The 27,776-nt window shown below is 48.8% G+C and overlaps 1 protein-coding gene across 1 annotated transcript in view; it reads right to left on the reverse strand.

Moving 5' to 3' along the window:
* TLN2 (talin 2) overlaps window positions 1-24,467 on the reverse strand; it is a 118,248-nt gene extending 93,781 nt beyond the window's left edge. Inside the window, 10 exon segments of the mRNA XM_048519708.1 lie at window positions 706-807; window positions 1,501-1,656; window positions 5,199-5,303; window positions 9,127-9,190; window positions 17,291-17,418; window positions 17,968-18,110; window positions 18,405-18,557; window positions 19,497-19,626; window positions 20,944-21,041; window positions 24,300-24,467. Coding sequence (XP_048375665.1) covers window positions 706-807; window positions 1,501-1,656; window positions 5,199-5,303; window positions 9,127-9,190; window positions 17,291-17,418; window positions 17,968-18,110; window positions 18,405-18,557; window positions 19,497-19,626; window positions 20,944-21,041; window positions 24,300-24,435 — 1,215 coding nt within the window. The 5' untranslated portion in view covers window positions 24,436-24,467.
* Between the last annotated feature and the right edge of the window lie 3,309 nt (window positions 24,468-27,776).

The raw sequence follows: 27,776 nt of genomic DNA on the forward strand, positions 1-27,776 counted from the left end.
TGGAGCAATTTCTCAGATGCCACCGGACAAAAAGACTCGTTCGGTGGCAGGAAAGAAACAGCCACAATGTTCAGGGTATGAAGTGGACCAGGGTCAGCCGGAAGACCTCTACTGAGGGAGAGACCCTCCCATTGTGGAACCACTTTCACTGTGAGGAACCTTCTAACACTGAAATCACCTCCTCCTGCAACTGAAGTCTATTGGATCTAGTCCCGTCCTTTGGACTAGCAAGGATCACATCTCTGCCTTCCTCTTTGTGGCAGCTCTATCTGGACCAACTGGACAAGCTTGGAAACTCCCCAATAGGAGCAATCCATGGATTTCCCTCTCCTCCCCAAATGTGCTTCCACATAGCTCTCCGACGGTACCATTTTTTCAATGGACACCCAAGCGCTTAGGAGCAGCAGTGAGCGTAGGAGGTTAAGAGCTCGCGTATCTAATCTGGAGGAACCGGGTTTGATTCCCAGCTCTGCCGCCTGAGCTGTGGAGGCTTATCTGGGGAATTCAGATTAGCCTGTGCACTCCCACACACGCCAGCTGGATGACCTTGGGCTAGTCACAGCTTCTTGGAGCTCTCTCAGCCCCACCCACCTCACAGGGTGTTTTGTTGTGAGGGGGGAAGGGAAAGGTGATTGTCAGCCCCTTTGAGTCTCCTGCAGGAGAGAAAGGGGGGATATAAATCCAAACTCTTCTTCTTCTTCTTACCTTCTTGAGGATGATGTCGATGTAACCGGCAATTAACTGAGAGATCTGCTCGCCTTCCGTGGTTTGTACTGAGTAGTAGCTTTCCTGATACTCGCCAAAATCCTGCAGAAAGAAGAACATAAGAATGTAAAAAAGAGCCTGCTGGATCAGACCAGAGTCCATCTAGTCCAGCACTCTGCTACTCGCAGTGGCCCACCAGGTGCCTTTGGGAGCTCACATGCAGGAGGTGAAAGCAAAGGCCTTCTGCTGCTGCTGCTGCTCCCGAGCACCTGGTCTGCTCAGGCACTTGCAACCTCAGATCAAAACAAGGAAAAGAAGAGGGCACAGGTGTGTACAGAAGCATCCAGAATGCAATGACAGAACTAGAGTTAGCCACAGAGAAACATGGGAGGGGCCCATGACACAGAACGAGGAGAGAAAGATTACTCTCTCGATTGATACTTCAGGTAACGGAGCCCACTGTGGAGAGAGTACACTTCAGAACAATGGAGCCGAACAGCTCTCTCGTGGGGGCACTGCTACACTTTTGCCTTGGGTGGCAAAATATCTAGGGCAGTGGTGGCGAACCTATGGCACTCCAGAGGTTCATGGGCTACAATTCCCATCAGCCGCTGCCAGCATGGCCAATTGCTGGCAAGGGGCTGATGGGAATTGTAGTCCGTGAACATCTGGTGTGCCATAGGTTCGCCAGCACGGATCTAGGGCTTACCCCAGCCCAAACGTCCTTGAAACCAGCCAGCCTGGAGATCCAGCTGTAGCCAGACCCTCCCTCTTCCTCCCCCTCCAAGAGTTTACCAGTGTGAAGCTTTTGGGCGAAGCGGCCCAGCGCTTGACGGTCGTCAGCGGCCACTCTTGCAACACCTCCTTGGTCCGTTCGTCCACACGCATCACCGACTCCTTGGTGATACCCAGCAGGCGAGGTACCAGTTTGTTCTTCCCTTTCATCTTCTCCTGCAAAAGCGGGAGCGACCTGTGAGCAAAGGGTTTTTGGGGAACCCCCCCCCCCCCAAGAATGGTGAAACACTCTCCTAGTGGGGTTTCCGGGCTGTGTTTTAGCAGCATTCTCTCCTGACATTTCATAGAACACACGATAAACCAACCTGGACACAGAATATGATTTGAAAACACAGAAATTCTGGACCACTCTGCTAATCACTACGTCAGACTACACAGAGAAGCCATTGAAATCCACAAGCACGTGGGCAATTTCAACAGAAAGGAAGAAACCATGAAAATGAACAAAACTTGGCTACCAGTGTTGAAAAACACTAGAGTCAAGACAGTGACTAATCAGCTCTACCCAAACACAGGATGACTATAGGCAGTAAACAATCAAAGGGAACAAAGGGCAGGCTATTTCTATTCAGATGCCCTCACCTAGTGACCTTGCTATCTTTTATTTATATATATATATCTTGCTATCTTTTATATATATATAAATCTTTTATATATATATAAATCTTTTATATATATAAAAATATTCAATTTCTATACCGCCCGATCCCCGAGGGGCTCCGGGCGGTGAACAACACAATTCAAAAACATTAAGCAGGAGCAAATCATACACGATACAGTACATAGGCTCCATCTTCATTGTTACTCACATGCCAATAAGCATAAGCATTTTATTGTCATTGTGCACGCACAGCGAAATTTACAGCAGCATTCCTCGATGCACACAATTCCAGACTCATACCCCACCCTCACTTTCCCCTTCCTCCACCCATCCCGACACAGCCCCAAACACTTCAACACGAAGCCGCGGAGTCCAGCATAGCCACTGCTCTAGAGTAGAAGCTGTCTCTAAGCCTCTTTGTCCTAGTTTTGATAGACCTGTATCGTCTGCCGGATGGTCACAGTTCAAAAAGAGAGTGTGTTGGATGAGACGGGTCTCTCAGAATATTTTGGGCTTTCTTTAGGCTTCGGGAATTTTAGAGTTCTTCCAAGGAGGGGAGAGGGCAGCCGATAATCCTCTGTGCAGGAGTGATCACCCTTTGGAGCGCCTTCCTATCTGCCACTGTGCAACTGGAGAGCCATACACAGATGCAGTAGGTTAAGATACTCTCTATAGCACAGCGGTAAAAAGGCACCAGGAGTTTTCCATCCAGTTGTTGTTTCCTTAAAAGTCTCAGATAGTACAGTCTTTGCTGGGCTTTCTTAACCACCGCGGCAGTCTGAACACCCCAGGTCAAGTCCTCTTTAATCATAACGCCCAGAAATTTAAAACTAGCCACCCACTCTACTTTTTGTGTGGATACCACTCAACACATGTAAATCTACTTAATGTGTGGATACCACTCAACACATGTAAATCTAGCTTGCTAATTGCACCCTTTACTTGTTAATGTAATAGACTTTGGTTCTTTTCCCCACCCTGGACACTCCAACAGGTATATATACTCTACTTCTTTCCCAACATCAGATCCTCTGAAGATGCTAGCCACAGATGCAGGTGAAACATCAGGAGAGAATGCTGCTAGAACATGGCCATACAGCCCAAAACCCACACAGCACCCCAGTGATTCCGGCCGTGAAAGCCTTCGACAATACTCTCCTAGTGTCTTGCAATAGCTACCCTGTTTCCCTGAATATAAGACATCCCTGGAAAATAAGACGTAGTAGAGGTTTTGCTGAAGTGCGAAATATAAGGCATCCCCCAAAAGTAAGACGTAGCAAAGTTTTTGTTTGGAAGCATGCCCGACGAGCAGAACACAGAAAAATAAGACATCCCCTGAAAATACGACATAGTGCATCTTTGGGAGCAAAAATTAATATAAGACACTGTCTTATTTTCGGAGAAACACGGTAATTGCAACAGAGAAAAGGAGGTGGCCACCAGATTTGATGATTCGGCTACCAAGTAATGTAATCCTACTGGATGCAACAGGCAGAGATCTGCATTTTTTCCCCACTCTTCTCAAGCACAAGGTAAGTTTCTAGATCTCGTGGGCAAAACTCATCACAATTATTCAAGCTTCACGTGATGGTAAAGAGTAAAGATTAGGAGCGGTCAGCTCTGACTTCTGGGCAGCTGTAGGCACAGGGGTGGGCTGACCGCTACAGCCAACCGTTTCCCAGAAATCCTTCTGCTGTGCGGCGGCTCTGAATTTTAAAAGAAAGCAGCTTAGGAGAAACTTCTCAGATCTTTTCAAGTCCCACAGGCCACGCTGCATAAGAACATGAGAACATAAGAACTAGCCAGCTGGATCAGACCAGAGTCCATCTAGTCCAGCTCTCTGCTACTCGCAGTGGCCCACCAGGTGCCTTTGGGAGCTCACCTGCAGGAGGTGAAAGCAATGGCCTTTTGCTGCTGCTGCTGCTCCTGAGCACCTGGTCTGCTAAGGCATTTGCAATCTCAGATCAAGGAGGATCAAGATTGGTAGCCATAGATCAACTTCTCCTCCATCAATCTGTCCAAGCCCTTTTTAAAGCAATCCAGGTTAGTGGCCATCACCCCCTCCTGTGGCAGCAGATTCCAAACACCGACCACACGTTGCATGAAGAAGTGTTTCCTTTTATTAGTCCTAATTCTTCCCCCCAGCCTTTTCAATGGATGCCCCCAGGTTCTAGTATTGTGAGAAAGAGAGAGAAATTTCTCTCTGTCAACATTTTCTACCCCATGCATCATTTTATAGACTTCAATCCTATCCCCCCTTCAGCCGTCTCCTCTCCAAACTAAAGAGTCCCAAACGCTGCAGCCTCTCCTCATAAGGAAGGTGCTCCAATCCTTCAATCATCCTCGTTGCTCTTCTCTGCACTTTTTCTATCTCTTCGATATCCTTTTTGAGATGTGGCGACCAGAACTGGACACAGGACTCCAAGTGTGGTCGCACCACGGCTTTATATAAGGGCATGAACCACAGGCTACTACGGCAAGGTGCCCTTCCGTCCCCTCTGTCAGAGGACAGCAAAAACGAGTCAACTTCAGACTCCAGAGATTTCCCTTGGCTCCCCTCACAAATTTGTCACGGCCAGACATTTCACGCCACGGTGACTGAAATCACATCGCTACGAACAGCTCCAGTCAGAACCAGGGGGGGGGGAAAGTTAGGGAATGCGAAATGCACTTTTAATTCAACGCGGCCCAGCGTGGCTGTGCAGACAAATAATTATTCAAATTGTTTTTCCCCTCTTGCATCTAATGGTGCCCGTTTGAAGCCACCTGTTATTAAAGCCCCTCAGTAATCTCAGTGTCTGGAAATGCACGGCCTAATTAAGCCGCCGCGTTTGGCGCCCTGGGAGAGCCATTTGGTGCCTTTGTGCGCAAATCACTCCTTTGTGGAACGGTTAACTCGTTTGGCGAAAAGATGCCGTGAACAGGCTGCGGAATGAAGGAGTTGGGGTTGCTCAAGATGCCTTCAATCTCCATTCAATTGGAAATGCCGTTAGTAGGCAATGAAGCGGTCGTGCCGGTTCCTCGCATGGGCAAACTTACCCTGAGAAACCATCTATCAGATCACACGAACCCCATTTCCTGTTCAAATCCCTCTTACCTTCACGAGGAAAAAGGAGACGCCGTAGGTTCGTAGCGAGCGCGCCAGCTTGACGTACTTCACCTTGGCTTCGATCTCGGTCATCTCGCCACAGTTCTTGTGCTCCTGTAAAGAGGCACCAATCAACCATTTGGCCATCACCTTTGGAGCTGCGTGGCGTAATGGTTAAGTGCTTGCACTGCCACTCACACAGTCAGGAGTCCGAGCCCTCTGTGGGTCAGATATCCTGGCAGCTGGCTCATGGTCAACTCAGCCATCCATCCATTCCTTAATCGGTAAATGAGTACCTAGCACTGTGGTGGCGAACCTTTGGCACTCCAGATGTTATGGACTACAATTCCCATCAGCCCCTACCAGCATGGCCAATTTGCCATGCTGGCAGGGGCTGATGGGAATTGTAGTCCATGACATCTGGAGTGCCAAAGGTTCACCACCACTGATCCTAGCTCATAGCTAGGGGGTAAAGAATAGCCGGGGAAAGCAATGGCAAACTACCGCACAAAAACGGCTTGCCTATGAAATCACTGCTTGCAGGGGTACCCCAGGGTCAGACACGACTAAAGGGGAAACTTTTATCTTTTAAAGACCTCCTTGGGATGACAACACAGGAGAGCATCCACTCTGTCCCCCTTCCTCGGTCTGCTACTTGGACAATTCAACATTAATCTCATTTGAAACCACGAAAATGCTACTAGAGCCACAGCCGTCCTCAGAACCCCCAGTATCCGTTCAGATCTGCCTTTCTGCCCCTCTCCCAACACGAGGTATCCACAAACAGGAAAACAGGAGAAACAGTAGTATGGAAACCCTTCCCCATAATTAACAACAATCCGCTTCAGTCTATCTCCGGGGTCTGCAACCTGTGGCTCTCCAGATGTTCGTGGACTACAATTCCCATCAGCCCCTTTATGCTGGCAAGGGCTGATGGGAATTGTAGTCCGTGGACATCTGGAGAACCACAGGTTGCAGACCCCTGGTCTATCTAATAAATTCACACTCAAAAGCCAGGAGGCTTCCAAAATCACAGATATGAAACAACTCAATGTCAAAACACACCTGGAAACAGCCAAACGAAATACCAGGACCCATGCTCTCCAGCGAATAGCCTCATTCATTCCTCCATGACCACATTCTCTAACGAACCTAACCCCTCTCCAAAGATTTTCACCCAGAGATCTCTCACCAATTCCAAGCTCCTCTTCCCCCCCCCCCCACAAAGGAGGCACATCTGTCCACAAAATCAGAAGCTCCCCACCCAGTAGGTAGGATCCAATCCCACAGTAACAGAGTTCCCATGGTGGTGGGATTCAAGCGACTTTAGTGGCGTAAATGAAGCCAATGGGGTTGGGCGGGGCATGACGGGGGCGTGGCCAGGCATTCCGGGGGCGGGGCATTAATAATTTCTCTGTTACTGTAAAAAACTCTTACTGTAAAAAAAAAAAGTTCCTAATTTCCAGCTGGTATCTTTCTGTCCATCATTTAAACTCATGATAGCAAGTCCTATCGTCTGCTGCCAACAGAAACAACTACTTCTCCTCTAATTGACTGCCTGTCAAATACTTAATACTTTCAAATACTTAATTTTGTTTCTAGAAATCAAAAGAAGGATACTTTCCTTAAACAAGGAACTTTGCCATATTTCTAAAGCATGTTTTTAAAACAGCCCAACAGGGAGAATTGTCCCGTTTTCTACCTTCGCTAACCAGCCACATAGGAAACAACAGGACTTCTTGATTTTTGGACCTAATGGGATTTCCAACGGAAAAGCGGACCCAATTAGTAACCCCCTCTCGGCACACACAAATAATTTGTAGCCCACTTTCGGGAACTAGTGAGAACCTGCTGGATCCCACCTCTACCCCCACCCGATGCACCCTGGGTCCATTCCCTTCTCCATAGAAGACTGATGGCACCTTAAAGAGCCTTTTCCGGTAGCTTCTTCCGTGGACTAGAGCCAACATCGAGGGGGGAACCACGCAGGCCATGAAAGCTTCTACGTGGAGCAAATGTTGCGAGTCTTCAAAGTGCCACCCTATTCCTGCACGTTTCCATTGCTACAGACTCACACGGCTGTACCTCTGGAATCATCGTCTGCTCCGTTTCCCTGCCTGCCGACGCCGAACAATCTCTTCTCACAACCAGCCAGCCCAGCCCCAACCGCCTCGACCGAGTGGCTCTTTCCTTCCGAGACGCCCCAAATAAATTTGCAAAAAAAAAAATGCCCCTGTCAGCTTTCATTACCCTCCAAACTCCCAGCGAAACTCCGGGGACGCTCCCGTGAGCGTGTGCGATGACATTTTCTCAGCCCTCGCCTTCCGTTGCCAACTCCTTCCCAGTGGCGCTGCGTCAAATTAAACTGACACCGGTCATCTCCCCGGTTGTGACTAACGAAAGATGGCGGATGTCTGTGGCGATCACGGGCACGGGAACGGATACATCCGGAGCTAATCTGGGCAGTATTTTCCCCCTCTACCCCATTTCCACTCAGAGACTCAGAACGTTCCTCAGTTCAGCTGCTGTTGCAAGAAGCACATCTCATTTTGGCTTCTGCAAAAAACCCCTTCCATACCCACAACACACAGTCCTTGGCCACTGAGGCTACGTTATACAACCACACGCTGGTTGTTCTAGTTCCTAAAACTCTGCTGATGTTAAGTTAAAGGGACAGAATAGCAAACACACTTCTCTTCTGCCCCCGCCCGTCATCCTCTTCGTTTCCCCAAATGTGATTGAAAAAGCAACCAGGAGAGCCAGCCGCGGGGCCACCGTTTAAGCCTACTGTATTCTGGAACTACATTTCCCAAGATTCCCGTGACCCGCGTATTTGCAGAACAGGGTTCTTGTGCACAACCCAAGCCTTTTTAAGGTCTGCCCCCCCCCACCCCCCGGTCAGGTCCTGTAGAAAGGGAAGGGGGCGGGGTCTTAGGGCAAAGTGGCACAGAAATGGAATGATTCGTTCTGGAAACGGACGGGATGCCCTGACTCCAAAGGACTAGTAAAAAAAAGGTAAAGTTTCCCCTTCAGTCGTGTCCGACCCTAGGGTACCACTGCAAGCAGTGATTTCATACACAAGCCGTTTTTGTGGGGTAGTTTGCCATTGCTTTCCCCGGCTATTCTTTACCCCCTTGCTATGAGCTAGGACTCATTTACTGACCAAGAAATGGATGGATGGCGGAGTTGACCATGAGCCATGAGCCAGGATATCTGACCCACAGGGGGCTCGAACTCCTGACCGTGTGAGTGGCAGTGCAAGCACTTCACCACTACGGCACGCAGCCCCTAAAGGACTAGAGGAAGTTGCGATTGGCCAAGTTCTCCCGTACCCACCACCAAGTCTGCTCAAACCATCCTATTCTTGATATCAATTCAACTTTCGTCAAAACTGCGCAAACTGGGCGTCATCTTTACAGCTCCAAAACACCATCCCAACATTGTCATCTTTTAATGCATCACAGAAAAGGAAATTGTTTCAGGGAGTTTGCACCTGACCTGCCATCACAGCTAACAGAATACACAACCCTGGGCAATTTGTTGGGTGTTTTTTTTTTAGCAGCAAAAAACCCAAAACAAAAACAAACAAACAACCACAGCACTGCACGGAGGCTGGATGTGCAAAGGAGCCCTTACATAACCGCATTTAGCTCCCGATGCCTCCTCTTTTGTAAGGGGGGAATCGAAACGGAGGCTCAGACCCATTAAGCAAGCTCGTGTCTGGAAGGAGCCGTTCCGAAAAGCAAAGCTCCGCCAACCGCTCTCACAAGATTCGAATTAGGGTAGCTAGTCTGCCAAAGGGAAAAGAAGGGAGGAAACATGCCCTTTTCCTTTTACACTCGAGTTAGTGCTAGTTTGTTGCTGAAGCGAACGCAAAAACTATGACATCTACACACAGTGCTGGAGGGAGGGAGACGAATAAACCTTTGTGCGTTACCTGAAAAATCCTCTTTTCAGCTCCCCTTTGCTTGATGTATTCTTTAGGAAGGAATTCCTTTAGACTGGAAAAAAAGCAAAATCCACCGTTAATGCAAATGCCTTCGCCTTTTATTTTTGTTCCAAAGCGTTACAGTTCAGAGGCAGCGGATGTCAACCGTTCGCTCATATGGCTTCTGGTACCGTGCAGGCTTCCCCTTTTCTGATTGGCTGACAGTTTCCCCTCCCACCCAGCAGCAGCCAATAAGGGGGGATCACCTCAAATCTGACTGGCTCGGAGAAGAAAGCGAGCGACCAATCAAAACCTCTCGCATTACTGCTTCTCCGTGGCCACCACCACACAAGAAGCCCGTGGGGGAAAAATTTACATTTTCCATTCAATCTTCCCAGTTCTTGACAGCCAATTTGCACTGAAAACCAAAATCACAGTTTCAAATTGCAAGAGGTGGTTTTTTTTTTTGCATTCTTTCATTCCTCTTCAACATTTGTTTAAAAATATATATATACAAACTGCCCTTCCGCTTATCAAGAAGCAATTGTTGCACTGAGGGTACAAATAATGACATCAGATCTAATAATTACATTGATCCTCTTTGATCTGAGATTGCAAATGCCTTAGCAGACCAGGTGCTCGGGAGCAACAGCCACAGAAGGCCATTGCTTTCACCTCCTGCCTGTGAGCTCCCAAAGGCACCTGGTGGGCCACTGCGAGTAGCAGAGAGCTGGACTAGATGGACTCTGGTCTGATCCAGCAGGCTCGTTCTTATGTTCTTAAGGCCCTTGCTTTCACATCCTGCCTGTGAGCTCCCAAAGGCACCTGGTGGGCCACTGCGAGTAGCAGAATGCTGGACTAGATGGACTCTGGTCTGATCCAGCAGGCTCGTTCTTATGTTCTTAAAGGGCCCTTGCTTTCCTGCCTGCCTGCTTGAGCTCCCAAAGAGGCACCCTGAAATTTGGAGCCCACTCTTGAGAGTAGCAGAATGCTGGACTAGATGGACTCTGGTCTGAGTCCAGCAGGCTCGTCTGAGTCCAGCTGGCTAGTTCTTATGTTCTTAAAGGCCCTTGCTTTCACCATCCTGCCTGTGAGCTCCCAAAAAAAAGGCACCTGGTGGGCCACTGCGAGTAGCAGAGAGCTGGACTAGATGGACTCTGGTCTGAGTCCAGCAGGCTTCGTTCTTATGTTCTTAAGGCCCCTTTGCTTTCCACATCTCCTGCCTGTAGGCTCCCAAAGGCACCTGGTGGGCCACCGCGAGTAGCAGAATGCTGGACTAGATGGACTCTGGTCTGAGTCCAGCCGAGGCTGCGTTCTTATGTTCTTAAGACACTTGCTTTCACATCCCTGCGCTGGCAGGCTCCCAAAGGCACCTGGTGGAGCCACCACTGTAGTAGCAGGAATGCTGGGACTAGATGAACTCTGGTCTGATCCAGCAGGCTCGCTCATATGTTCTTAAAGGGCTCTTGCTTTCACCTCCTGCCTGCCTGTGAGTCTCTCCTAGCACCCTGGTGGAGCCCACTGGCGCAGTAGCAGAATGCTGGACTAGATGGACTCCCCTGGTCTGATCCAGCAGGCCTCGTTCTTCCATGTTCTTAAGGCCCCTTGCTTTCCACATCCTGCCTGCTTGAGGCTCCCAAAGGGCACCTGGTGGAGGCCACTGTGGAAGGTAGCAGAGAGGCTGGACTTTAGATGCTGGACTCTGGGTCACGATCCAGCAGGCTGCGTTCTTATGTTCTTAAGGCCCTTGCTTTCACACATCCTGCCCAGAGACTCCCCAAAAAAGGCACCACAGGTGGGCCACTGTGAGTAGCAGAGAGCTGGACTAGATGGACTCTGGTCTGATCCAGCTGGCTAGATTCTTATGATGTTCTTAAGGCCCTTGCTTTCCCACCTCCTGCCTGTGAGCTCCCAAAGGCACCCTGGTGGGGCTACTGCGAGTAGCAGAGAGCTGGACTAGATGGGACTCTGGTGGTCACAGTCCAGCTGGCTAGTTCTTATGTTCTTAAGGCCCTTGCTTTCACCTCCTGCCTGTGAGCTCCCAAAGGCACCTGGTGGGCCACTGCGAGTAGCAGAGAGCTGGACTAGATGGACTCTGGTCTGATCCAGCTGGCTAGTTCTTATGTTCTTAAGGCCCTTGCTTTCACCTCCTGCCTGTGAGCTCCCAAAGGCACCTGGTGGGCCACTGCGAGTAGCAGAGAGCTGGACTAGATGGACTCTGGTCTGATCCAGCTGGCTTGTTCTTATGTTCTAATGGGAAAACTATAATATCAAAAAAAGCAAAGCACAAGTCGCCCTCAAACAACAGCAGCTGCAGCAAAGCAAGATGATAAACATCTTGTTTTGGGGGTTTGCTTTAATTCAATAATGGTTTCGCAACCGTGTGTGTTTTTCGGAGAGGGGTCACGTGTGTCTTGACCACGCACCCGCCGGTTGTTCTTGCTACCTGGGTGCCTCTAACTAGCTCACCTCATATACGAGGATTCCGTTAGAATCGGCACAGGAGGGCTACAACATGGCAAGAAGGCAGACGGGACCCAAAAAACGGTACGAAGATGCAGTGTTCGGTCATGTAAACATGATCGGGAAATGAAAACGGTGCAGTCATGCAGCAGATGCAATGAAGGCATGAAAGATTCTGGCACGGCTGCCAAAACGTTCAAAGCAGGATTTGGAACGGCTGGAACGGCAGCGTCGATGGAGCAGCAATATTGGAGCAGCGTTCTGGCGGACTTAGTGGTCAATTGCACCACTAACTCTAGAAGCTTCAGTGCTTGGGGGAGAAAGCCCAAGGGGTTGTAACGACATATTTGTTTCCACCTTCAGAATTTGAAGTGGGGAACAAATGCTAACATTTTTTGGTAATTAAATCAAGAGCAATAGAAATATTTTTATAAAAACAGAACTGAAAAGAGGGGAAAGGACCCAAAAACAAACTAACTTGAGCATGGAGCCATCATCATCATCATCATCATCATCATCATCATCATCATCATCATCATCATCATCATCATCATCATCATCATCATCATCATCATCATCATCATCATTTATTGGGTTTATAGACCGCCCTCCTCCGAAGGGATCATGGGAAAAGTCAACTAAATCTGTGGATCGCTGTCTCTGTTTCCACTGAAAGGGTTACGTTTTCAATGATATGCGCTGGGTGTCAAACTTGTGGCCCTCCAGATGTTCATGAACTACAATTCCCAGCAGTCTCTCCCAACATGAGCATTGGTCATACTGGCAAGGGCTGGTGGAAATTGTAGTTCATGAACAGCTGGACGGCCACCATTGAGGTGCCTTCAAGAGAGGGCAACCTTGATTCTCAATCACAGTTGATATCTGGAGCAGGGTCTGGCTGCCGGAGCTCCGCTTCTCAGAGTACTTTGGAGCCAGACACGAGTTGCACTTCGTTCACATGCCACATTTTCTTCCATCGTGGAACTCAAGATGGCCACTATGGGTGGTGGAGGGGGGACTCAGAAGGTCAAGGTACGGCCACACCAAGACCAGCTTAGCTTAAGAGCAGCAGTGGCGTAAGAGGGTAAGAGCTCGTGTATCTAATCTGGAGGAACCGGGTTTGATTCCCAGCTCTGCCGCCTGAGCTGTGGAGGCTTATCTGGGGAATTCAGATTAGCCTGTGCACTCCAGCACATGCCAGCTGGGTGACCTTGGGCTAGTCACAGCTTCTCGGAGCTCTCTCAGCCCCACCTACCTCACAGGGTGTTTGTTGTGAGGGGGGAAGGGCAAGGAGATTGTTAGCCCCTTTGAGTCTCCTGCAGGAGAGAAAGGGCAGATATAAATCCAAACTCTTCTTCTTCTTCTTCTTCTTCTTAAGCAAGGGGGCTACATCCTATATCTTCTACCCCACACTCAGGAAACCTTGAATCGGCTCTTGAAATAGACCTCTAGCCAATGCAATTATTTTGTTATGGTTTTTACATAGTTTTGTCTACTTAGGCCTAATATCACCCTAACGGATGGGTTTCCCCACCCCCAAGTCCTGTCTTCGTTGGGAGATACCAAGATCTCACGCTCCCCCGCCCCCAACTCTCAATGGGGAATGCGCACGTGCGGGGTGTGTGTGTGTGTGTTAATGCTCCTGGACTCAAAACTAACCATTCCTACTTGTGTCTCAGGGAGGGAGGTTGGACTATCAAAAGCGCATACCCCACCCCCCCAAATCTTGTTGCTATAGGACCTGAATCTGGCTTACAAGGGGAAAATACACCATCCACTATTAAGGAGTCTTCTGCAACCAAAGAGAGGGACCCTTCCATCTTGGCTCTGCACCTTTGCCTGCTTATTTAATGAGTTAACAGCGGATGTCGAGAAAACCCTGGAAGACACCTTTAAAAAAAGCCAGGGTTCAGCAGAAACAAAGAACGTCTTCTGTTCTCCCAGAAATGATTGTTCGGCACAACATCGCCGCGCAGCCGAGACCCCCGTCCAATTAAAACGAAATCGTTCCCAAGGAGCCCCCGGGGGGCGAAGGGGTGGGAAAGCGGGCCCAAAGCTCCGAAGTAATCATCCAAGAGCCCTTTTTAATTTGAAACCGGAGCAGACCGCGCGCGCCGCTGAGGGGGAAGCGCTCCTCTTCAGAGATACAAGATTTCAATTATTATTAAATTACATTATTTAAATTCCACAGAATCGGCTTCGCAGGGCGCAGCAACGCAGTCCTTGGAACGAGCGTCTTTGCTCTCCGCTGCGCTGAGGGGGGGCTCCGCACCTGCAGCCGACTTCCCAAGGCCGTGCCCAGAACAGGTAGCCAGCTCGCTCCAAGCACAGGTCGAAGCCCTGGGTCACCGAAGGAGCTCCACGCAAGCCTCGGCCCCCTCTCTGCTCTCAAGTCAGGGAAAACCCAACAATTCCAGCACCCGCGGATGACCTAGCTTCTGTGCTTGCGTTGCTTGAACCCAGGACTGGGCCAAGCACCCACATGTGAGGCATTCCAAAACTCCCCCCCCCCGTTTATTATTTATTTATTAATTAATTCATTTATTATTATTATTTATTAATCAAATGTATAGGCCGACTCACCCCCCAAAGGGCTCGAGGCGGCTCACAACACGGCTGTCCTTCAAGACAGCAACCAACACAACATAAAACTTAAATCCATTAAAACTTAAGCAGCAGTTATAAACATTAAATAACAGGGGCATAACGAGGCAGCCCTGGGCAAACTGTAGCCCTGGGCAAAACCTAAGTTGGATGCCCCCCCCCCCCCCCGCATGGGCGGCCACTCCACCAAGACCAAATTGTTTTTGCACCAGGACATTGGTGCCTGTAGGGGGTGCATTTTTAGACATATCAGCACCACAATTTCAGCATATCATCAGGAGACTGTCCTTATGCTACTCCCCAAGTTTGGTGAGGTTTGGTTCAAGGAGTCCAAAGTTATGGACTCCCAAAGGGGGTGTGCCCCATCCCCCATTGTTTCCAATGGGAGCTAATAGGAGATGGGGGCTACAGTTTTGAGGGTCCATAACTTTGGGCCCCCTGAACCAAACTGCACCAAACTTGGGGGGTGCCATCATCTCCAGATGATCCCCTGAAATTTTGGTGCCGATACATCCAAAAATGCACCCCAACTTCAGGAACATCCTAGAAATTTGCCTCAAGAATCTTTGTTCTGTATTTGGGTTTTCTGCATTGCTGTCAATGGGGGGTTTGCAGGCTGTAGGGGGCACATTTTAGCAGAGGCACAGTCTCAAAACTTTCAGGGGGTCTCATCAGGAGACTGCCCTAATGATACCTCCCAAGTTTGGTGCAGTTTGGTTCAGGGGGACCAAAGTTATGGACCCTCAAAACTGTAGCCCCCATCTCCTATTAGCTCCCATTGGAAACAATGGGGGATAGGGGCACCCCCTTTGGGAGTCCATAACTTTGGACCCCCGGAACCAAACCTCTCACTCAAACGTGGGGGGCTTTATAGGACAGTCTCCTGATGATACACTGAAATTTTGGTGCCGCTAGCCTAAACACTGCGCCCCCTGCAGGCCAAAAATTGAAAACCACTAAAATACCCAAAAACGAACCCAGCATTTTGATGCCCCCCACAAGGTGATGCCCTGGGCAGCTGCCCACCTTGCCCCATGGGCATTACGCCAGTGTTAAATAAGTTAAAACAACAAAGGTGTTTAAAAGTTGTTTAAAACAGGCGCCCGATCAAAAGGCCAAAAAAGGGGAGGGAGTGGGCAGGACCCAGGATGGGATCAGGAAGGAAAATGGCAGTCTCAATGTCAATGGGGGGCGATAGAACCGCGGCCGGCCCCTCCAAAGGCCCGGTGGAATAGATGCAGGCGCCACAGATGCAGGCGAAACGTTAGGAACAAGAGCCACCAGACCACGGCCACGCAGCCCAGGAAACCCACCACAACCAGCTGAACCCGGCCGTGAAAGCCTTCGACAAAACATTATATAGCTTTCATCCAGAGTTTTGAAGAGTTTTTCTTCATCGCTACCGTTCGCCCGCGAGAGGTGGAGGCTGGTGGTTTTCTTAACGGGTATTTTTGCCTGCATTTTTTAATAAGTAAGGTGCGAGAGCTTGGCCCGTACAAGGAGTGGGCAGGTCGTGGGTTGAGGGTGGGGGTGGTTCGAGCGCCACCCCAGGAATGTGAAAGTCTTTGCAAAATTGTTGTATGCACCCCGTCCAAGGAGCAAGGATAACCAACAGAAGGATGCCTTAAGAACATAAGAACATAAGAACAAGCCAGCTGGATCAGACCAGAGTCCATCTAGTCCAGCACTCTGCTACTCGCAGTGGCCCACCAGGTGCCTTTGGGAGCTCACATGTAGGATGTGAACGCAATGGCCTTCTGCTGCTGTTGCTCACGAGCACCTGGTCTGTTAAGGCATTTGCAATCTCAGATCAAGGAGGATCAAGATTGGTAGCCATAAATCGACTTCTCCTCCATAAATCTGTCCAAGCCCCTTTTAAAGCTATCCAGGTTAGTGGCCATCACCCCCTCCTGTGGCAGCATATTCCAAACACCAATCACACGTTGCGTGAAGAAGTGTTTCCTTTTATTAGTCCTCATTCTTCCCCCCAGTGCCTTCTTGCACTGTATTAGGAATTTCTTCCCCCCAGTGCCTTCTTGCACTGATCTAGAAAGAGGATGTACTTCCAGATCCTTGATTTATGCAGCTAGAGCCAGAGAGTCCGTGGACTCACATAGTAAAACTTTGCCTTGATGGTGCCCACTTGAGAGTGAGGGCATTTTAATTCTCACCCGAAAACCCTCTGCACCTATTTGCCTCCGAATGGTATCAATTTCTTAAATCAAAAATCTACTCTCTAGGTTTAATACTTGAAGATCTCTGCATGCAGTCAGCCAGAGAGATTCTGCAAACCTTAAAAAGCAGACTTCTAGGACAGGAATACCATATCTTGTTGGGCCAAGCGAATAAATCATGCTCACCCCTTTCTGTCGGAATAGTACCAGAACAGGGGCACGCAGACAAATATCTTGAACTATTAACTGAACCCCAACAGAGATGGATTATTACAAGGGCCAGATGCAATACTTTCCCATCGGCCATTACAAAGGGTCGCTACCCATCTATCCCTCTCCAGGATCGGGTCTGTCCACACTGTAAAGACCAAGTGGAGACTCTTGCTCACATTATACTTGACTGTCCGAGATATGTGGGTATTAGGAACTTCTCTCCTGGGCGGGTCTTAGACACACCTGAAGGAGACTCTGACAACTCTGTTGTGGAGCTTTTGTTAAATAACACAGAGGCCGTGCTCTTGGAAAAAGTAGCAAAATTTCTTTTACAAGTGACAGAACTTTCTAAGTAATGTCCAATGCTAGATACAGTTTATCTGTCTGTGTTTTGAATGTACTTTTGATTTGTACTTCAGAAATGTCTGTAACATTCTGGAGCCTATTTTAATATGCCTAATAAAGGTTGTTGTATTGTAACTCTCTGCACTTTGCCTTGCAGCAGAGACTGAGAATTAGTCTCTGGTCAGTGGCTGGCCAACAGAAGCATTAGTGGACGTTGGCCACTTCAGACGTCAAAGAATCTTGCCTGCCATTCCCTGACCGTCTCAGTTGTGGACGTCGGCTCCACACTCTTGAGGACATCAGGGGATTAAGCAGCTATCCAGATAGCACAACCCATAAACATCCCCGAGCATCCACCCCTCGCAGTCGCTTACTCTAAAAATCCAGGTTTGTGCTTGTGTTCGACATGAGGTCCAAACTGGATCTGGGCCTGGAAGCCCCCAAACTCACACGCCTTCTCGAAGGAGACAGGGTGGGAGCCGTTGAGGATGTCATCGCGAGCCTGCAAAGAATAGAGGAGAAAGTGTTCGCTCCAGAGTCCATCAGCCTCTCCAACAGTTCTCTTCATGGCTCAGAACGTGCCAAGAATCTGGGGTTCTGCACGAGGGGCCCCTTCAGAAAACCCTTCCCCCCCCCAATAGTTCAATTGAAATGGTGTTCTCTGTAGGTCGAGAATCAAATGCACTAGAATGCAGAGAGCTGAAGCCCCTAGCTGCCCAACAGAGCGCTTTTCCAGACCTCTGAAACAACAAAACAGGTGTAAAAAAGGTAAAGGTTTCCCCTTCAGTCGTGTTCAACCCTGGGGTACCACTGCAAGAAGTGATTTCATAGGCAAGCCTCTTTTGTGGGGTAGTTTGCCATTGCTTTCCCCGGCTATTCTTTACCCCCTAGCTGTGCACTAGGTACTCATTTACCGACCAAGGAATGGCTGGATGGCTGAGTTGACCATGAGCCAGCTGCAAGGATATCTGACCCACAGGGGGCTCAAACTCCTGACCGTGTGAGTGGCAGTGCAAGCACTTAACCACTACGCCACGCCCTTAACTGATACCTGAACGTAAAGCAAATTGAGCTGAACAGGGTCTCTGGAATCCACGTTCTGGTCCGAGTAGAAGAACTTGCGCCTCAAGAGCAGAGTTTCGTTCTCATCCACTCCTTGTTCTCGGAAGGTCCGACTGTGATCCAGCCAGTTCACTGAAGAGGAAAGAGAACACACACACACACACACACACACACACAATGGCACACTGCAAGGAGAGAAGCGTTCTCTTCCTGCCCAAGGCAAGAAGTTGTGCATTTCAAGCTCATTTATTTATATCCGCTTCCACTTCTGGCAGAAATACACCCACTGCAGCACCCAGGAATAAACAGACAAACAGATGGCTTGCTTTGGAATCCCCGGCTACTATTTGGGGCGGCACAAAACTCTTTGTTTCGTAAGCAGGGCTCAGCCGGCCAAGGAGCCAGGTGGCGGGCGGGGGAACTTACGGTCGTCGTCCGTGTGCAGCTTCGCCTTCAGCTTCTCCATCTTCTTCTCGTCGCGCAGCAGCGTCCGGTCTTTCTTCAATGTCCCTGTGCCTTCTTCCTTCTTCTCTTCGGTGCTCTCCTGGATTAAGGAGTACTCTTCGTAATTGGTGATCCCTAGAACAGCACGAACAAAGTCAGCCAGCTCCTCCAGGAAGCCAAACATTTTAAGGACTAAGAGAAGAAGAAGAAAGAAGAGTTTGGATTTATACCCCCCTTCTTTCCTGTAGGAGACTCAAAGGGGCTTACAATTTCCTTGCCCTTCCCCCCTCACAACAAACACCCTGTGAGGTGGGTGGAGCTGAGAGAGCTCCGAAGAACCGTGACTAGCCCAAGGTCACCCAGCTGGCGTGTGTTGGCGTGCACAAGCTAATCTGGTTCACCAGGTAAGCCTTTACAGCTCAAGCGGCAGAGCTGGGAATCAAACCCGGTTCCTCCAGATCAGGGTGCACCTGCTCTTAACCACTATGCCACTGCTGCTAAGATGAACAGCTCCCCCTACTGGTAGCTAGAGAAAGAGCCACATAGTGTACCGCAGTGCACTTTTAAAGGGAGTTAAACTGAGTGCATGTAAGTTTAAAAATACGGACAGCCGCTGTGGTGCAGTGGCGAGAATGTTGGACTAGGATGTGGGGAGACCCAGGTTTGAACCCCACTTTGCCATGGGTGGTCTTGGCCCAGGCACAGACTTGAAGAAGAAGAAGAGTTTAGATTTTTATCCTGTAAGGAGACTCAAAGGGGCTGACAATCTCCTTTCCCTTCTCCCCCCCACAACAAACACCCTGTGATGTAGGTGGGGCTGAGAGAGTTCCAAAGTTTAAGCATTATTGAACATCTTACTTTGATACAAGAGCATTTGTGCTCAAATGTATTTTTTACTTTCAAAGAGATTGGGGGTGGGGGGGTGGGGTTAGGCAGGCACTGAGACCCAGACAGAGCAGTCTGCAACAAAGAAGATCTGTGGCAGAGAACTATACCATCTATTTTTTCTGTGGCAGAGAACTATACCATCTACTAACATCTTGATGTGAAACAGATTATAGCTCTTCACTTTACCTATCCGGCTGCAAATAGTGACCAACAGCTCCCCAACCGTTTTCGAGTCATCCACCATCACCGTCTTCACCGACCCGTCCAGCATTCGTATCTTCTGCGGTCTTTGCTTCTTTTTGTACTCCAAGATATCCTAGGAAGCAAGCCACAAGTCCACACGTTTACTTTCCTTAGTTTCAGAGAATGAGCCGCTCTGGTCTGCAGTGGAAGGCTGTGATCGAACTCCAGTAGCAGTTTAGGGACCAATATATTGTCGAAGGCTTTCACGGCCGGAATCACTGGGGTGCTGTGTGGTTTCCGGGCTGCATGGCCGTGTTCTAGCAGCATTCTCTCCTGACGTTTCGCCTGCATCCGTGGCTGGCGTCTTCAGAGGATCCATCAGCCTCTCCAACAGTTCTCTTCCCTGTATTGTCGAAGGCTTTCACGGCCTTCAGATCCTCTGAAGATGCCAGCCACAGACGCAGGCGAAACGTCAGGAGAGAATGCTGCTAGAACACGGCCATGCAGCCCGGAAACCCCACAGCACCCAGTTTAGGGACCCTTATTATAGGTCAACTGATGTGAGATTTCTGTGTTTTTATGTTGAGAAGGGAAAAAGTTGCAGTGAGTTATTTTTGCAAGTGGGCAGATTCCATTTGGAAAAAGTTGACTTGTTATAACTCCTTGGGGCAGAGCTGCTCAGCCATAGGAAGGTGGCTCTTCACGATCTAAGTGGGATGTTCGGGGTCTCTGGCAGAGTCACAGAAATTACTGCAGCGCGTCCCTCTAGATGGTGGACACCAACCACAGGTTACAAACACTGGATCCATGACAAGAAACACGCAGACCTCAGCTATGGGGCGCAGTCGACCAAGAAAGTTTGCCCGTACAAGTATGATCAAAACAAAAATAAGATCTTCAAAAGCACAGAGGGCAACCTTTTGAAATACCCCCCAGGAAAAGTCAATTACCCTTCTATTAGTCAGGGTGTAGTAGCCCTCTCAGGCAGCAGGTTCTGGGATATCGTTGGTAGAGCAACAAAAACATACGGCAAATTGTCCAACTATTTATTTATTTATTTATTTATTTATTTATTTATTCATTCATTCATTCATTCATGCATTCATTATTCATTCATTCATCATTCATTCATTCATTCATTCATTCATTCATTCATTCATTCATTCATTCATTCATTCATTCGCTTTTTATACTGCCCTATCCCCAAGGGGCTCTGCGCGGTTTACAACATAAAATCTAATACACTATTAACGAGGAGCAAACAATAAATGTTTTCCATCTCTGATTCTACATAAGGACTTTTTTTGCCTACATCCTTTTCATGCTCTGGAGCCTTTATTCTACACCAGCCAACATGGCAAGTTCTCCCGATTTTGAAACAGAACATCCCACACGGAGGTTTTAGAAAGAATTCAAATGGTAGAGAAGTAGCCCCACCCGGAGGCCGTACCCCATTTCGCAGCATGTAGTAATCCAGGGTCCTGCCAGCTTCCAACCAAATGCCTTTCCGCGGATCTTCGTCGGAGAGAAACAGCCCATAGTCGGAGGCTGAGGAAAGAAGGAACACAGACAAGAGGTCTCTTCAGAGGCTGAGGAACAGGCACAGATCCTGAACTTCCATGCCAAATGAAGCTTCTTGCTGAATGTTACCATAAAGTAGACCCTGCTCAATTTCCTAGCCTACCCTTCCTTGCCCTCCAGCAGCGGCGTAGGAGGTTAAGAGCTCGTGTATCTAATCTGGGGGAACCAGGTTTGATTCCCCGCTCTGCCGCCTGAGCTGTGGAGGCTTTTCTGGGGAATTCAGATTAGCCTGTACACTCCCACACACGCCAGCTGGGTGACCTTGGGCTAGTCACAGCTTCTCGGAGCTCTCTCAGCCCCACCTACCTCACAGGGTGTTTGTTGTGAGGGGGGAAGGGCAAGGAGATTGTCAGCCCCTTTGAGTCTCCTGCAGGAGACAAAGGGGGATATAAATCCAAACTCCTCCTCCTCCTCCTCCTCCTTCTCTTCTTTGACCTGAATGGCCCAGGCTGGACCAACTTCATCACATCTCGGAAGCTAACCATGGTCGCCCCTGGTTAGCACTTGGATGGGAGAGCACCATGGTCGCGACACAGAGGTGGGCAACAGCACGCCAGCTGCGTTTATATCTGGTCTTGAGAACCCCGTGAGGATTAACACGTCAGCTGTGATCTGACGACATTTTCCACCATCAGCAACACGTGGAATATGGGACTACAGCGGTGTGCTAAACATGGCTCTCGAAGAATACTTGACATTAAAGAATCCTTACAGTTAAAAGATCGCATTAACTACTCAAGCACCACAATAACCTCCCCAGTCAGAAGATGCCCGAGTTGCCGTCGTGTTTTTCCCTTGGAACTTTTAATAATAATGAGTCTCCTGCAGGAGAGAAAGGGGGGATATAAATCCAAACTCTTCTTCTTCTTCTTCCACTCTCCCCTCTTTCTAGCTTCCCTTCCGCATTTGGGTCCCCCCCCCCTCCTAGAATTGTCTCACTTTACAGAGTTGGAGCCTTGTGGACCCATTAATGATTTCCTTTACAGAACCTGGAAGATTTAGCATTGTGTATCTACCACGGGGAGAGATAGTTCATCTATATCATTTTTTTAAAAAAAATGCCTTTCAAGGGTGAAGCATTAATCACGACGGACCAACTTCCAGATATCTGACATTCCTGCCGCTGGCCATGCAAGTCTTCTGTTGATGGGAAATTATCTGTATCGCAGCAACGAGGCAGCCTGAGAAATTGCCTGCCAAGTGTGGGGGCGCCCGAAGCCCACGCGCGTGTCGCTGAGGGATCCGCAGAGGACAGAGACGGACACGGCAGCCCTGCGACTCCCAATGAAAACGTTTTCATCATTCATCGCTAATGAATGGAGGCGGCTCTTGGAAGCAATGAAGCAAATGATTCCGAGTAGTTGAGAGCTTCCATTCCATCAATATCTGTTCTCCGAAGGTATCTCTGCCCTCATGGAGCTTGTACGGGGCAGAGAATCCGAACTCAGAGTCCGTGCTCCTGAGCAGACGCGTCCCACAGCCGAATGCTAACCTTTCATTCCTAACAGCAAGGTACAAGGTAGGAGAGAAGCTTTTCCCCTGTGGTGCTAGCTTTCTATCTGGCTGGTGTTCTACCTGCAAAGGAGCATTCCACATTGGAACCCACCACCAGCAGGGGGCAGCGGTGCAGCTGGTTCTTCCAGTTGAATGAAGGTGACAAGCACGGCTTCATTAGAAGAAGCCATGCTTGTCACTAGACTGCAAATCATCCAATAGCAACAGCTCTGCCGCTGGGCTCAGAAGCAGACACGGGTTTCCATGGACCAGCAAGAGGGTTGCCAAGTTCCAGGCGGGGCCTGGAGATATCCTGGAATAGCCATCGGTCCCCAGACTACAGAGATCGGTTCTCCTGGAACAAATGATGGTTTTGGAAAGCGGACTCCATGGCGTTATACTTCACAGAAGTCTCTTCCCAAACCCCAACCCACTCCCAAATCTCCAAGGATTCCTCAACATGGGCGTGTTCCCGCATGGGAGGGGGTTGGATTTGATGGCCCTTGTGGTCTCTTCCAACTCTATGATTCTTGATGGCCCTTGTGGTCTCTTCCAACTCTATGATTCTTGATGGCCTTGTGGTCTCTTCCAACTCTATGGTTCTTGATGGCCCTTGTGGTCTCTTCCAACTCTATGATTCTTGATGGCCCTTGTGGTCTCTTCCAACTCTATGATTCTTGATGGCCCTTGTGGTCTCTTCCAACTCTATGATTCTTGATGGCCCTTGAGGTCTCTTCCAACTCTCTGATTCTTGATGGCCCTTGTGGTCTCTTCCAATTCTATGATTCTTGATGGCCCTTGTGGTCTCTTCCAACTCTATGGTTCTCTATGGTTCTATTATTCTAAGGCAGGGGTCTGCAACCTACGGCTCTCCAGATGTTCATGGACTACAATTCCCATCAGCCCCTGCCAGCATGGCCAATTGGCCATGAACATCTGGAGAGCCACAGGTTGCAGACCCCTGTTCTATGGAGTTCACAAACCTAGGGTGATTCCCCACTGCAGAGTCTACCTAGGTTCGATCTGGTTCTTTTAACTTGCAACAGAATTCATCTCAGTTCCACCTTGAACCAAGCTAAGAGGGCGGGATCATCTGTAGAACCATTTTCGCTTCTCGATTCTGATTGGCTCATGTTTTACGGCGGTAACGTGAGCGTGCGTCTTTTTAAAAAGTTTTTCTACGTAGCTGCGACGTAGAAAAACTAAAAAAAGATGCATGCTCACGTTTCCCGCCGTAAAAGATGAGCCAATCAGAATCGGCACCAAAACGTAGATACGTCAGTTCAAGGCATGGAAGACTATAGAAGGATTTTCAAAGCTTCAAAAACACAAAAAAGAAAGTATAAAATAAATAAAATAAAACAAAATAATACAAATAAAAAAGGGGTTTTATCGCCCTGACTCTTTGATTCTGCACATGCCCAAAACACATATCTTGATTGGCTGAACGGGAGAGTTGCCCCGTGATTCCCCACTGTATCTTACAACTGAGTTCAACCTAGTTTTGGGGGAAAAGCTGTACTTCATAACTGGAATCAGAAATTCCAGTTCTGAGGGGGACAAAACTGAAACAAAACAAAGATGAACTCAGTGGCAGTGGGGAGTTGCTGGGACAAACCTAGTACTAAACTGAGTCGACTCTGCCAGTGGGGAATCACCCCTAGTTAGCAACTAGGCTCTGGAGAGTAGCTCAGTGAACCAAGCTTCCGAACAGACATTACAATCACTAACCTTGTCCCATCTGCGCCTCTGGCACCCGCTCACGTATGACCCGGCAGGCGTCGTAGACGGCCGTGGAGGGCTCGAACTGCATGGTCTTGACCACATTGCAGTGGCGGACGCAGATCTTCAGCGACAAGGCAACCATGATGGCGGATCCCTCGCAAGCTTCTGCTTAGGCTACCTTCAGGGGAAAGGAAAACACTGGGTTATTATTTCGAAGAACACGGTCCCCGGTCGCACGAAAATGAAACTCCACGTCCCACGTGCGGTTGTTTCTTCGTTTGCCAACGTCATCTCAGTGGAGTGTTCTTGGTTCTACATTGAAATATAAAATTTCTAGCAAAGTTGAAACCATACGGGGCGGGGGGGAAAGTTGAAAGGAGGTTTTTCTCTCTGGGGCAGAGCTCGGTGTGGTCAAAAGGCAGAGAAGATGTTAACATTAAGATGTTAACCCAACACATGCAAATCAAGCACCCTTCACACTTGTTAACAGACAAATGGTTCTTTCTCCCACCCTGGACATTTCACAGGTAGAGATCCTCCACTTGCTTTACTACCGTGTTTCTCCGAAAATAAGACAGTGTCTCATATTAATTTTGGCTCCCAAAGATGCGCTATGTCTTATTTTCAGGGGATGTCTTATTTTTCCGCTCCACAGCTGCACGCTCTATGGTTCTGTTCGACGGGCATGCTTCCAAACAAAAACTTTGCTACGTCTTACTTTTGGGGGATGCTTTATATTTCGGGGGATGTTTTACATTCAGCAAAATCTCTACTATGTCTTATTCTCAGGGGATGTCTTATTTTTCCGCTCCACAGCTGCACGCTCTGGTGTTCTGTTCGACAGGCATGCTTCCAAACAAAAACTCTGCTACGTCTTACTTTTGGGGGATGTTTTATATTTCGGGGGATGTTTTACATTCAGCAAAATCTCTACTGTGTTTTATTCTCAGGGGATGTCTTATTTTCGGAGAAACAGGGTGCCATCAGATCCTCTGAAGATGCCAGCCACAGATGCAGGCGAAACGTCAGGAGAAAATGCTACGGTCACACAACCCGGAAACCCCACAACACCCGATGTTAACATGTGCTTGAAGAGGGATTGGGAGCAGACCAGAGAATCCCCCAAGTGAGCCGCACTGTGGGAGAAAACTGCTTGTGAGGTACAGAGAAGGCGGAACTAAAAATGAAAGTAAAAAAAAATTGGCTGCGAGCCTAGTGCTGCAAAAGTCTTACGAGGTCCAGTCCGGCACGCTCGTTTCTCTTTAAAGGCACCGGAACGGTTTGCAAAACGCCTCTCTCCGCTGCACGCAACAACAACAACAAAAAACCTCATTTGGCACCCTGCCCGGGCTGGTTGGCAACCCTTCTTCTCAATCCAGCCTGTGCCCTTCCCAACACGTTGGGAATAAACCGTGCAAAAAAACCAGGCCGCTCTTTCAGAATTGGGCAAGAGAAATATGGACGCCCCCGCCAGCGCATAAAACCCAGCAGCCTCCCAACCTTCAAACGCAGCGTGTTGAGACACAAGGTCACGCTGCCGCTGCCGCTGCTAAGATACCAGGCACAAAACGCTTCGCAGGGTGTTGGCTCTGTTTTTGAGGGAGGGCGGGAAGACAGAGGCAGGAGGTTTTGCTTCATAATTTCCAACAGCTGGCAAAACGGCAGGCGTGACCTGTCAGAACAAAAATTGGGCTCCGGGGAGGAACGATCCACAAGGCAGAGATGGGCACGGCTTGCGGCAGTTTCTTCCCGATGGACACGCACAGTCCCGAGGACAAACCTCGCAGCCGCCCACGCAAGGAGGGCTTTCTCACAGGCCAGAGGGGCGCAAGCCAAGCTTGGCCACTTAATAAAATTATGCACAGCTTGGAGAAAGTGAAGGAAGAGAGACACTCCCCATCCCACCCCACGCCTCTTATATAAAGGCTCGAACTTTGGGGAGGGGGAGGGCTCGCCCCACAAAATTGATTAGCAGCAGATGCAGGACGGAGCGGGGGGGGGGAATTCTTCACACGGCGCGTAATTAAATTATGCTCTCAGTCGAGAATCGGATGCATCGCCAATTCGGAATATATTTGCATACTTCCAGGAGATGGATCAGTAAATCGTATTAAGAGCTAGCTGAGACTCGGTGGCCCTTTGCTGAGGAGCACTGAGCAGTATAAGGGGCGGACAACGCTAAATTTTGATCGGGGAGACCCGAGTTCAAATCTTGGCTCTGCCAGGAAAACAACACACACACACACACACACAACCTTACCAGTTGCTCTAACTAGAAAGCAAAGAAACCCGGACGTGTCCAAAGTGAAAACAGACCTGGCCTGTACATCAGTCTGAGTTGTCTTTTTCAGCTAGCCTACGCTCCTTTGCAGGGGTGTTGAGAAGGTAATACAAGATTCCCCGGCCTTTCATGTAAGTTCCCTTCTGCTCACCACAAGATTCTGCCAGAGGGGAGCAAGAGCGGATAAAAATGCAGGCAGAGAAACTGTGGCTGCTTCAACTTTGGGCCCAAGTACAGGCTGGGTGTATTTAAGAACATAAGAACAAGCCAGCTGGATCAGACCAGAGTCCATCTAGTCCAGCACTCTGCTACTACTCGCAGTGGCCCACCAGGTGCCTTTGGGAGCTCACCTGCAGGAGGTGAAAGCAAGGGCCTTCTGCGGCTGTTGCTCCCGATCACCTGGTCTGCTAAGGCATTTGCAATCTCAGATCAAAGAGGATCAAGATTGGCAGCCATAGATTGACTTCTCCTCCATCAATCTGTCCAAGCCCTTTTTAAAGCCATCCAGGTTAGAAGCCATCACCACCTCCTGTGGCAGCAGATTCCAAACACCAATCACACGTTGCGTGAAGAAGTGTTTCCTTTTATTAGTCCTAATTCTTCCCCCCAGCATTTTCAATGAATGCCCCCTGGTTCTAGTATTGTGAGAATTTCAGGTTTATAGCAATGTACCGTATATACTCGCATATAAGTCTACTTTTTCAGCACATTTTTGTGCTGAAAAAAAGCCCCCCTTGACTTATACGCGAGCGAACGGCTGAGCTTGCAGACCTGTGAAAAAGATTTGCTTTGGGGCAGCGGCTGCCATCACCATGCAAGCATCTTCACTGTGTAATGATAAGTTATCCGTGTTGAAGGAGAACCTGGAGGGACTTTGTAAAAGGGGGATCTTGTTGAGTATCTTCCCTGTGACTCTCTGAAGAGATCCTGTCTGTGAGAGTTGTATATTCCACTTCAGAACTTTTAAAGTTATTGTTGATACCAGACTGTTTTTCTTTGACATAAATATGCAAAAACATGTTTTATTGGTATCTATTTTTATTTTTGAAATTGACCAGTAGCTGCTGCATTTCCCACCCCAGACTCATACACGAGTCAATAAGTTTCCCCAGTTTTTTGTGGTAAAATTAGGTGCCTCGACTTATATGCGGGTCAGCTTATACTCGAGTATATACGGTAATTCTAAAACACGGGTCTGAGGG

The sequence above is a fragment of the Sphaerodactylus townsendi genome, linkage group LG17 (assembly GCF_021028975.2).
Source record: "Sphaerodactylus townsendi isolate TG3544 linkage group LG17, MPM_Stown_v2.3, whole genome shotgun sequence".
NCBI classification, from domain to species: Eukaryota; Metazoa; Chordata; class Lepidosauria; order Squamata; family Sphaerodactylidae; genus Sphaerodactylus; species Sphaerodactylus townsendi.